This window comes from Cervus canadensis, chromosome 6 (genome assembly GCF_019320065.1).
Source record: "Cervus canadensis isolate Bull #8, Minnesota chromosome 6, ASM1932006v1, whole genome shotgun sequence".
NCBI classification, from domain to species: domain Eukaryota; kingdom Metazoa; phylum Chordata; class Mammalia; order Artiodactyla; family Cervidae; genus Cervus; species Cervus canadensis.
In genome coordinates, this window is record NC_057391.1 from 17,611,462 (window position 1) to 17,624,721 (window position 13,260).

A 13,260-nucleotide genomic window follows, 5' to 3' on the forward strand; every position below is an offset into this window, starting at 1 on the left:
GATAAGGATTTAAACCTATTGGTCTTCTTCAAAGCACTTTAGTTGCATTACACAATAAAGTATATAATTATAAAATTATACAATTATATTTATATATAAATTTTATTAATTATAAATTATATAATTTATATATAAATTAAAATTGCTGGTCCCTCATCTTGTTCATGAACATTACAGTCTCTTATATCCCAAGAAGGTCAGAAGTATGGGTTTAAATTGAAGTAACATTCTATCATACCCTCCCTCACTCTTTCTTTTCCCAGCATCTTATTTCTTCCCTTTCCAGGGCTCCTGATCTTTGTGGGAATTGCAGCTCATGTTCCTAAGAACCCTAATTTCTTCCCCCTCTTCTAATTTCCTCCCTGCAAATCTCAGAGACTAATCATTGTAAAGAGAAGGTGGGAGACCAGAAATGAAATGGAGGAGGAAGAGCCACAATACCTTTTATGTCTAAATCTCAAAGGTCACACACTGTCACTTCTGCCACATTCGATTTATTAGAAGGAAATCACTGCATGTGCCTTTTGAAGAGAGGAGTATCAAAAAATTGATGGACACATTTTGAACCCCCAGAACAATATCATAATTTTTACCCTAAAGAAATCATATATCTTTTTAAAAGAACTAGATAAGGAAAGAAAATATGTATAGTCTTATCTTTATACCTATGTATTACTTCTGGTTTCTTTATTCCTTATAATAATTCACAGATCAGTAAACTAGAGTACAGATCAAACCCACTGCCTATTTTTGCATGGCCTGTAAGCTAAAAGAGATTTTAACTTTTAAATGACTGAGGGGAAAAAATCAATAAGAGAGTATTTTTGTGATATGTGGAAATTATATGGAATTTAAATATCAGTGTCTATAATAAAATTTTATTGGAATGTAGCCATGCTCATTTATGTATTGTCTATAACTCCTTTCAGAACAGAGTTGTTTCAACACAACATATGACCCACAAAGCCTAAAATATTTACCATCTGACTCTTCACAGAAAACATTTACCAACCTCTACTATACATCCAAGTTACTATCTGATGTCATTTCCTTTTAACCTAAAGAATTACCATTATTTCTCCTCTTGGAACACATATTATGGTGATAAATTCCCTCAGATTATCAGATTATCTATTTATCTGAAAATGTCTTTATCGCAGCTTCTTTTTTAAAGTATTTTTTTAAATATCTTTATTTATTTGGCTGCTGCAGGTCTTAGTTGCAGTACGCAAGATCTCTGAACTTCAATCTTCATTGCAGTATGTAGGATCTTTCAGTTGTGGCATACAAACTCGTAGCTGTGGCATGTGGGATCGAGTTCCTTGACGAGGGATCAAACCGAGCCCCTTGCATTGGGAGGGCAGAGTCTTAGCCACTGGACCACCATCAGGGAAGTCTCTATTTCAGCTTCACTTTTGAAAGATACTTTCCTTAATTGATGATTGGACATTGTGGATGATGCATTGTAATAACAATGAATTCCATTATATTTTTCTGCAGACTTGATTTTTCTTCTAATAGACAATTAACTTGTCTGTCCACAAACTATAAATCATAGCTTTTATAGCTGTTTTTATTTTCTGGGTTTGGGTTGTTCTATTGGATTTTAAATTTCAGCCTCCATTACTTTCAATGAGAAGACAGGTGTTAATCATATCATTATAAGCAAGACTCATTTTATTGCACTTCACTTGATCATGCTTTGGAGATACTGCATTTTTTACAAGGAGATTTGTGGCAACCCTGTGGTGAGCATGTCTATCAGCACCTTTTTTCCCACAGCATTTGCTCACATAGTATCTCTGTGTCACATTTTGATAATATCTGCAATATTTCAAAGTTTTCCATTATTATATCAGTGATCTTTGATGTAACTACTACTCCCTGAAGGCTTGGATTACAGTTACCATTTTTCAGCAATAAAGTATTTTTAGTTAAGGTATATCATTTTTTTCCAACATAAAACTATTGAACAACTGGTAGATTACAGTATAGCATAAATATAACTTTTATGTGTACTGGGAAACCAAAAAATGCATGTGTCTCTCTTCATTGTGATATTTGCTTTATTACAGTGATCTAGATTCAGCTATGAAACTGCTCAGAGGTATGCCTGCATTCTCCTGTATTTAATGTAATTTCCTCTGGGCTGCTTTCAAGAGTTCCTTTATATTTCTGGCATTTAGCAATTTGCCTACAATGTGTCTGGTAGCGGGTTTCTTTTGTATTGGTTCTGGCTGGAGGTCACTGATTATCTGGAATCTCCAAGTTAGTTTTTCTCAAACATGAGAAGTTTTTATCTACCATTTCAGTCACTCTAGCTTTTTGCCTCTTTCTCTCTCACCTCTACTTCTGGGATCCTAACTAAAGACCGTAAGAATTCAGCTCTCCCCTAAGAGGAGCTATGAAGAGATAACAAAAGGCCCTCAGTTTAAAAAAATCAGTAAACTGCACTTGTGTTTTTCAAAAATTATCTCCTATTTGGTTTGCAATTCTATTTACTTATTTATTTTTTATCTTTTTGGCCATATTGTGTGGCATGCAGGATTTTAATTCCTGACCAGGGATTGAACTCATATCCTCTGCATTGAGAGCACAGAGTCTTAACCACTGGGCTGTCAGCGAAGTGGTTTATAGTACCCTTCGACAGAGCTCCTACACTCTCCCCCAAATACTCAGGAGAGTCAGCCAGGTATGGATGGCTCTAAGTTTGGGTGTTAGCCTTTTGGCAGCTCTCTCCATTCCAGGATTTTCCTCCTAAACTTCAAGCTTCTTTGCCAGTCCTCAACTTAGTCCTCAGACACTTCAAACCAGTATAATCGTGGTTTTCTGTCCCTGGAGCTATGGAAGTTGGGGAGCACCTTGTGTAAAAAGCCACAAATTCTCAACTCTTACCCACTACTTACACATGGACTTCCCTGGTGGCTCAGACGGTAAAGAATCTGCCTACAATGCGAGAGACCGGGGTTCAATCTCTGGGTCAGGAAGATCTCCTGGAAAAGAAAATGGCAACCCACTCCAGTACTCTTGCCTGGAAAATCCCATTGACAGAGGAGCCTGGTAGGCTACAGTCCATGCGGTTGCAAAGAGTTGGACATGACTGAGCGACTTCACTTTCTTTCTTTCTACCCACTACTTTACTTTAAAGAATAAACTTCCCACTAGTTTCTGCTTCTTTTTGGTCTGTTAGTATTTTTGGTCTCTTTTCCAGCGTTTTTAATAAATTGTTACCTTAAAATTGTTTTCCAGGTTTTGCCATTGCTACCTGTGGCAGGGTTCATTTACCTAATCAATTCACCATTACTATTACCTAACACTAGTTAGTCCCCTAATTTTTTAAAAACTATCTCCCAGACTTGAATTTATAATTTTATATATTATAAAATTTTAATTATTGGTAGTACTATAATGGAAAATAGCATAAACTACCTAAAGTAATGGAAAAGTCCACTTCCACAAATGTAGAAATAAATTTGCAAGAGTACAATGTACAATATCCTCCTGTAGCTCATGATGACATTGGTGCCTTCCTATTCTACACCCATACATACCTACCTGGAAACAATCAGGCCTGTGAGTCATGAAAATTGACAAAGCAAATAAACTACTTGGAATTATTTAAAAGTTAAAAAGAACTCATTTAAGCACCCCCTCAAATGATTTGTAGACTGTTTTCAATAATATCCCCTGGATTAAAAGATTTAGAAAAGGAAGATGTGTATTTGGAATAAAGACTTGTATACCTTTTAGAAACAAGAGCAATAATTAAGAGTAACATTTAAAGATGTATTTTTTTAAAGTAAATACTTACCTTTGCTTTTCTAGAATGAGAAAATATTTTAATAATATTTTTCAAAATGTATTACACATTTTCTTATACCAAAACAGCATAGTAAGAAGAACTGAAGAGAGAATCCACAACATTTACCTTTAGGAATTCTACTTATACTCTCCTTTTACTGATAATTAAACACTAGTATTCCATGGAATTTCAGTCACAGAATTGTGAAGTTAGCAAAGTAAATCTGTGGTCAGCAAAAAGCTCAAAATACAAAACTAACTAATTCAGGCCCATTGTATTATATGCATATTACATGCAAACTGCTGAGTTAGTGCTCTCAAGCATTCTTAAGGGTCCCTTATCCTCACTACAGCAACAGCAACAGCCAACAACAGTAATTCCACAACCGAAAGAAGCCATTTTCACGCAGAATGAGTAGAACAAACAGAAAAGGAGAAAATGGAGACCAAGGGCATCACACCAATTTTATATTAAAAAAAAAAGAACACCCGTTATGATTCTATCATTCTTCCTTAAGCCAAAACATTAACTGGTGGTTTTGCTCCAAACCAGACATGGCAAAGTCTGATAGGAGAATTACAGTCAAACTAAGTGGATTCGCCAATGATACATGAAAGCAAATGATATCATTTGCCAATGATACACTGCTGATGTTGAAGTTCAAGTATAAATAAGCATAAAAATCAGCAGGAATTCAAAGAGATAGAGGAAATTATTGGCACTGTGAGATATGTTAATTATCTTGATTGTGATGAGTTCACATATATGTCAAAACTGTATGCTTTGGCCTGCAGTTTATTCTACCCCAACCAGATCTCAACGAAGTTCAAAAAAAATCAATACTCATTTACTCATCACTTGGATACTTTAAAGACAAAAATGGAAATCAATTAAAAGTTTGTAACCAAACAACTCAAGGATCATAGACAAATAGTCACCCAAATTAAAAGAATATGTATATTATCTTTATATATATATCAATTCTTTCTTTGTATCAAGAAAAAGAATGAAAGTCTCAATGGTGGTATCCTGAAACTCTCTGGTCAAAAGATGAGAGAGGTCACATTGTCTATTCCATTTAGGTTCCACCCAGGTGTAGAATGCTCCTGGTTTCCATTTCCAAACGGATGTGATAACACAGAGTTTATTAAATAGGATTTGCAGCCTTACTGTACTTCTCTTCCTTGCACCTCTGCAGAATCTCTAAGCTCCTCTGGTGGACTGGGTGTTGGAGAAAGCTAATACTATCCATACTTTTCAAAACTGCACATGGCGCTGTATCATCATGTCCTTAGGAAGCAAAAGAAAAACAAAAAAATGGAAAAAAGAAAAAGGCATTATATAAGCCCACACCAACAGAGAATCAAGGACAATGCTGCCAACTATTTTAAGAGTACATAAAAATGTATCAAGTAATTGTGGTTAAATGTGAATAATTTTTCCAATTAATTTGAAGAAATTACACAAAAAGAAAAAAATAAAGGTCCTGTTTAGGTATTCAAAGTATTCTTTTTCAGTATTCAACATGTTGTTGTGTTAACACCATATTAAAAATCTCTAATTTAAAATACTAGGGAAATTACAAAAACAATTTGTATGATGCCATTTTTTTAATGGACTCATTTTTATCAGGTCTGAAATATAATTAGAATATAGTTGGCAACAATGTAAGAAACATTGATGGAATCCCAAAGAGAAACAAACCCAAAACAATTTACCAAATTTAAACTTTCACAAATCTCGCAATTAACCACACTTGTAGGAAATCCAAGTGTGTCAGTGTTGAAAAAGTAGAAAGAAAAGCACCACAGAACAGGAAAACCCAGCAGCACTTCTGTATTTATAAATCTGAAAACAAAGCTGGAGAATCTGTCAAAATTAACTATTGGGAAGAAAGGGAAGAGAGCACATTCAAGCAAGAACCAAAGCCCCAGATTAGTGTTACTGAAACAGTGGGTCACTCGAGCAGTAAAGAGAGAAGGAGGATTGTGCCATAAATATTAGGATAAATGGATTTAAAGAGAATTCGGGTTTTCTAGGCTTAGAAGGTGTTGAGAATCATTTATACGGAGAACATCTCCAGAGTTAGGACATTAAGTTCAAATGTAAGTAACTTTGCCTTTAAAACACAAAAGTGAATAGTTTAAAAACAGATGGAGGCAAATTAAGCAACACATAATTATGTACTAAAGTTCCACTAGTATGCACATACTGTATAATTAGGAATAAGATACTATCTATGAGTAGTTCTCGAGGAAGAATCATTTTAAAAGTTAAACAGACGCAGAGTAATTCGAAGAGGTTTGCAAAGCATGGTTTAATCAAACTATAATTCCTTAAACTGGATACCAACACCCAGAGAATAGGCATCAACTTTTCAGCTAAGGAGACAGAAACTTATGATGCCATAACAATAGATTATAATAGACAGACACAGGTATACGTATTTGTATATCTGATATAGACATAATCAGGTTTTTGTACAATATTTTAGGAATTCATACTAGTTAATTTAAAAATAAGTTAATAAAACATTATCTCATTTACCTAGTATGGAGAGTCCATAGTTGCAAGTGTTCAATGTTTCAAAAGAGACAAGTTTTACCAAGTTGCCACCATTTCTTAGTCAAAAGATACCTCAATAAAAATATTCTATTCTCAATAATCTCCCACCTTGACTGGGTGCTTGGAGAAGGAATGCTTAGATTCAGATGAGCCTACATTTGGCTAGTAACATGGTTGGGAGGTTATCAGTGAAGGGGGACCATTTGAGGGAAAAAACACCTGGTGAGTTCTACTCATACTCTATCCAAATCATACTTTTTCTAAAGTTATCACCAGATTTTCAGGCCCTTCAATAACTATTGATATATAGCAGTCAAGAAATAATTTAAGAAAATTATGGTATTAAAGTGTTTTGTATAAAAGTTCAGAATATTAAATATACTAAATTATTATGTAATCAAGTTAAAACTCACTCAAAATTAATACGGTCATTGTACTCATATTAGTCTCTCAGTCGTGTCCAACTCTTTGCAACCCCACGGACTGTAGCCCACCAGGCTCCTCTGTCCATTGGGATTCTTCAGGCAAGAATACTGGAGTGGGTTGCCATGCCCTCCCCTCCAGGGGATCTTCCCAACCCAGGGATCAAACCTAGGTCTCTCGCATTGCAGGTGGATTCTTTACCATCTGAACCACCAAGGAAGCCCGACTAAGCACAATTTCAACTGGATAATGGGTAATTTTCTATCTGTGATTGTTTTGTGTCTTACCAGCATACCTACAATTCAGGTATGAATGAAAATTCTTTCATTTTGCTTTCTATGCCTTCTTTTAACTCTTTACCAATTTTTAAAGACTGCTTTACAGACTCTAATACTATTTCCAAACCTTAAAGTGATATGCCTCTCTTTGCTGTGTTCATTAGCTCCCTGTCAAGATAGTTTGGTTTCCTAGGATGGTTTTATAAGTACTTTTGCAGTGGAGTCTCAAACTCCTAAAAGGTTTATTTAGTGTTTTCTTGTGCTAGTTTCTAGTCTAGTCTGGATAATTTCTCAGTCTGAGATTATGCATCAAACTACATAAATTCCCATGCATGGTTAACAGCCATAACCCATGCATGGTGAAGATACAGAACACTAATTTTTTTAGTCAACCTTTGTTTTCAAACTTTATCTAAGGCCTTACACATATTGATAAGATTAGTCTTGTTCCTCCTAGGCAGGACCAATAAACAGAATTTTTCAATTATCTTTTCAGTGACAGAAAAGTTCAAGCTCTTTGAAGCTCCTTATACCACATAACAGGGGCTTAATTCCAGCTTCCTTGTAGCATTCAAATCTGAAACCATATCTCTGATCCTGTAACAGTTTCTATAATGCCAGTTCTCATGCCTTTTTTAAAGGTATATTTTTAATGGCCATTTTTTAAAGACAAATTTCACATATGGTAAAATTCACTGATCTCAAGTATACAGTTTGATAAGCTTAAACAGATAGTTATATCATGTAATCCTCAATCAATATATAGAATATTTTCACCACCTCAACTAGTTCTTGTATTCCCTTCTGCTAAATACCATCCCTACCCCTCCCAGAGTCAACCAAGTAATGATCCATGTATTATTGAACCTGTTCTTAAACTAAGTGAAATCATACAGTACATATTCTTTCATGTCTGGCTTTCTGATAAATATTTTTGTGATTCATTCATCATATCAGTAGTTTAGTATTTTAATTGCTAAATAATGTAAAAAGGTAGGAATATATCACAACTTGGTTATTGTTTCTTTCACTGATGGATATTTGGATGTTTCCACTTGGGGGTTATTATAAATAAAGCACTATAGACATTCATTCTGTGTGTGTTTGTATATAATAGCTTCATAGAAATACAATTCACATAGCACACAATTCACTTATCTAAAGTGTACAATTCAGAGGTTTTTAGTAAAATTCCCAAAGCTGTTTAACCATCATCACAATCAATTTTAGAATACCTTCATCATATCAAAGAGAAACCCTATATTTTTAAACTATCACTTCCCTTCTCATTTCCCAGTTTTCCCATTCCAGTCCTAGGCAAACACTAATCTATATTCTATATACAGATTTGCTATTTGAGAAAACTGATATAAATGGAATCATACAGTATGTGACCTTTTGTGCCTTACTCTTTCACTTAACAAAATGTTTTCAAGCTTCATCCACGTTGTAGCCTGTACTAGTACCTCCTTCATTTACATGACAGAAGAGTACTCCATTGTATGGATATAGCACTTTGTTTATCCATTCAACTGCTGATGAGTATTTGAGTTGTTTCTATCAACATCTCTTGGCTACTACTAGTATGTTGCTAAGAACATCAGGTATAAGTTTTGTTTGAACACCTGTTTTCAATTCTTTTAGGCATCTACCTAAGAGAGGCATTACTAGGTAAAATGTAACTAGCAGGGTGTTATACAAAGTGGCAACATCATTTTACATTTTCACCAGCAGCATATAAGGCTTCCAATTTCTCCACATCCCTACCAACATTATTTCCTGTCTACTTAATCACAGCTGTGAAGTGAAGTGGTATCTGACTGTGGTTTCAATAAGCATTTCCCTGATGACATATTATATTGAGCATCTTTTCATGTGTTTTATTGACTATTTGCTTATCTTCTTTAGAGAAATGTCTTTTCAGATCCTTTGCCCTTTTTAAAATCTGGTTATTAGTTTTTTTACTATTGAACTGCAAGAAATGCTTACATCCTAGATACCAGTTCCTTATCAGATACATGTTTTATAAATATTTTCTATCATTCTACAAGTTGTCAGTTCTTAATAGTGTCCTCTGAGGCACAAAAGTTTTCTATTTGGGTGAAGTCAAATTTATCCCTTTTTGTATTTGGTTGCTTACGCGTTAGGTGTCATATCTAAGAAACCAGTGCCTAATCCAAACAGAGAAATGTGAAGCCTCCAACTTTTGCCCTTCATATGCTTTTCTAGATTCCTTTACATATCAATTTTGGGATCAGCCTTGTCAATAGCTGGGGTTTTGACAGGACTATGCTGAATCTGTAAGATCCATTATTGCCAGTTAACTACATTAACCTTTTCAATGCATGAACGCAGAATATTTTTCCATTAACTGCATATTCCTTAAATTTTTTCAACAATATTTTGCAGCTTTGGTGAACAAGTCTTGCAATTCTTTTGTTAAATTTACTAATAAGAATTTTGTATTTGTTGGTGCTCTTGTAATTGGAGCACCAACTTAATTTTGTTTCCAGGTTTTTCATTTTTAGTGTATAGAAATACAACTGATTTTGCATATTGATTTGGAGCCTTGCAACTCTAAATGAGCTCATTTATTATCTCCAGCAGATTTTTTTCGTAGATTCCTTAGGAAATTTTATACACAATATGCTATCTATAAACAAAATGGTTTCTTCCTTTCCGATTTGGATGTCTTTTCTTTCTTTTCCTTGCCTGTTTACTCTTACCAGTATCTCCAGGGCAATGTTATATAGATGTGAAAGCAGATATCCTGTCTTATTTCTGATCTTAAGGGAAAGTATTCAGTTATTCACCATCAAATATGGATTTTTCACAGGTTCCCTTATCAGGCTAAGGAAGTCTTCTTTCTAGTCCTAATTTGTTCAGCATTTTTATAATGAAAAACATGAAAAGGTATTCACTTCTGTGAGGCCTTTTCTGTGTATGTTGAGGTGATGATGTGATTTTTGTCCTTTATTCTATCAATGTAGTTGTATTACACTGACTTGATTTTTCTAAGCTGAACCAACCTTGCATTTCTGAGTAAATTTCAGTAGATAATGGTATAAAATATTGTTTACATATTGCTGAACTCAGCTTATAAGGATTCTGTTGACGATTTTTGTTGAGGGATATTGGTTTGTGGTTTTCATTTCTGTGATGTCTTATCTGGTATCCTGGTAATACTGTCTTCACCAAATGAGAACAAAAGTATTCCCCTATCTTCTATTTCTTGGGAAGAGTTTATAAAGAATTGGTGCTAATTTTTCATTTCATTAAATACTGGGTAAAATTTATCAATGAATTCACTGTTCTTGGCTTTGCTGTGTGGGAAAATTTTTTTCATAACTAATTCAATCTCTTTTCCTGTGACAGGCCTTTTCAGACTATTTCTTCTGAAGTCAGTATACGCTGTTAGCATCTTTCCAGGAATTTTTCCATTTCCACTAGATTTTAATTTGCTGCCATACAACTGTTCATAGTATTATAATCCTATTCATTTCCATTAGTTCAGTAGCAACACTCTCCTTTATTTCCCCAAATTAGTAATTTGGGTCTCCTTTCTCTTTTTCTTGGTCTGTCTACCTTGAGGTTTGTCAATTTTGTTTACCTTTTTAAAGAAGTAGCTTTTGCTTTTGTTTTCTTCTATTTATTTCCTTTTAATAATGTCCTTCCTACTTCTTCCTTTAGGTTTAGCTTGCCCTTTTTCCCTAGAATCATAAGGTGAGGCATTAGGTTATTGATTTGATATATTCTTTCTTTTTTAATAGAGGTATTTGAAGTGATAAATTTTCCTCCAAACACTGTTATAGCTGTATCCCATTAGATATGGGTGTATATTTTCTTGCATTAATTTAAAAATATTTTCTAATTTCCCTTGTGATTTCCTTTGTCTCACTGGTTATTAAGAACTGTGTTACTTAGTCTCCACATATGTTTAGAGACATATTATTTTTGTTCCTCTATTCTTTCAATACAATCTTCTTTTGTACTAAATACATGTTATCTAGTATACTGTTTAAACATCTTGGTCATTTATTTTATTACTATATTATTTTTTAGCTATTTTCTTAACAGGGAATTAAAATTAGCATCTTGCCTTATAACATTCTAGCCCGGATTAAAAACTACTTAATTTCAATAGTCGGAGAAGGCAATGGCACCCCACTCCAGTATTCTTGCCTGGAAAATCCCATGGACAGAGGAGCCTGGTAGGCTGCAGTCCATGAGGTCACTAAGAGTCGGACACCACTGAGAGACTTCACTTTCACTTTTCACTTTCATGCGCTGGAGAAGGAAATGGCAACCCACTCCAGTGTTCTTGCCTGGAGAATCCCAGGGACGGGGAGCCTGGTGGGCTGCTGTCTATGGGGTCGCACAGAGTCGGACACGACTGAATTGACTTAGCAGCAATTTCAATAGTACATAAAAACTTTTCCCCTATATAACTTCATTCCCATCCTCTTCCTTTATACTGTTATTGTCATGCAAATTACAGCTTTTAAAATGGCATGCCCTCCAACAGAGATATGTAATTATTGTTTTTTATAGTTGTCTTTTAAATTAGATTGGAGGAAAAAAAGGTCACAAAATTATTTTTTTAAAGTTACAAAATGTAAAAGATACATTTATACTATCTTTTACATAGTACAAAGCATAACTTTATAGTCGCCTTTAATGGTACTCTTTATTACATCATATGCTTTCAAATTACTGTCTAGTGTCCTCTCATGTCAGCCAGAACTCCCTTTACTATTTCCTGTGGGACAGCCAGTAGCAGTCATTCAGGACTTGTTTACCTGGGAATGTCTTAATTTCACCATCACTTTGAAGGGTAGTTCTTCTTGTGTCTGTGTGTATGTGTGTTTGGGGATTTTTTTCTTTTTTTGGCTGCACTAGGTCTTCACGGCTGCACAAAGCCTTTCTGTGTTGTGGAACACAGGCTCTAGGCATGTGGGCTCAGCAGTTGGGACACATGGAGTCAGCTGCTCTGTGGCATGTGTGATCTTCCCTGACCAGGTATCAAACCCATGTTCCTTGCATTGGCAGGCAGATTCTTAACAACAACTGGACTACCAGGGAAGTCCTAAAGGATGGTTTTGGTGAATATAGAATTCTTGATTGACAGACTTCTTTTCTTCCAGCACTCTGGATATGTCATGCCATTGTTCTCTAGCCTCGATGGTTTCTAATGATGAATCAACTGTCAATCATACTGAGGATACTTTGTGCATGCGTGCATGCTATGTTGCTTCAATCCTGTCCGACTCTTTGAGACTCTATGGACCACAGTCCGCCAGGCTCCTCTGTCCATGGAATTCTCCAGACAAGAACACTGGAGTGGGTGTGGGGACCTTCCTGACCCAGGGATCAAGCCCACATTTCGTGTCTCCTGCACTGGCACGCCAGTTCTTTACCACTAGCACCACCTGGAAAGCCCACTTTGTGCACGATGTGCTGCTTTCAACAGTCTCTCTTTACCTCTAGATAGTTTAATTATTATACATCTAAGTTTGAATCTCTGAATTCACCCATCTTATAATCTGTTGAGCTTCTGAAATGTATAGATTAATTTTCTCATCAAATTTGAGGAGACTGGGGCCATTATTTCTTGAAATATTCTTTCTGTCCCTTTCCCTCCTCTTTCCTTCTGGACTCTCAAAAGTTTATATGCCTCATGGTGTCCCATAGGTCTAGAAGCTCTGCTTATTTTCTTCATTCTTTATTCTTCCTGTTCTTCAACTCAACTGACCTGTCTTCATGTTTACTGATTCTGGCTTCTGCTTAGTCAAATCTGTTATTGAACCCTTCTTCTGAATTTCTCATTTCAGTTATTGTCCACTTTTTCCCACTTCAAAACTGATGTGTGTGTCTAAAATTTGATATTCTCCATCTAGTGGGACATTGTTCTCATACTCTTCTTTTGTTCTTCAGATATGCTTGCCTTTATGTCTTTAAACATATTTAAAACAGTTTAAAAATTCTGTCTAGCAATATCAATGCCTGGATTTTTTCAGAGATAGGTTTCTACAGATTCCTTCTTTCCCCATGTATGGGTCATATCTTCATATTTCTTTGCATGTCTCAAAATCTCATATAGAACACCAGACATTTTAAATAATATAACATGGCAACTCTGAAAATCAGATTTTCTCTCTCTCCCCAGGATTTACTGTTGCTGCTGATTCTTAT

General features: G+C 35.1%; 1 protein-coding gene across 11 annotated transcripts in view; it reads right to left on the reverse strand.

The window, feature by feature from the left end:
* Window positions 1–13,260, reverse strand: part of MYO9A (myosin IXA) — a 236,254-nt gene that overhangs the window by 99,876 nt on the left and 123,118 nt on the right. For 10 of the 11 annotated variants that reach the window (XM_043470964.1, XM_043470963.1, XM_043470968.1 and 7 more), the window contains one exon: window positions 4,973–5,092. The exons of the other annotated variant lie outside the window; for it this stretch is intronic. In XM_043470964.1, coding sequence (XP_043326899.1) covers window positions 4,973–5,092 — 120 coding nt within the window. The remainder of the gene's footprint in view (window positions 1–4,972; window positions 5,093–13,260) is intronic. 11 annotated transcript variants of the gene reach the window in all.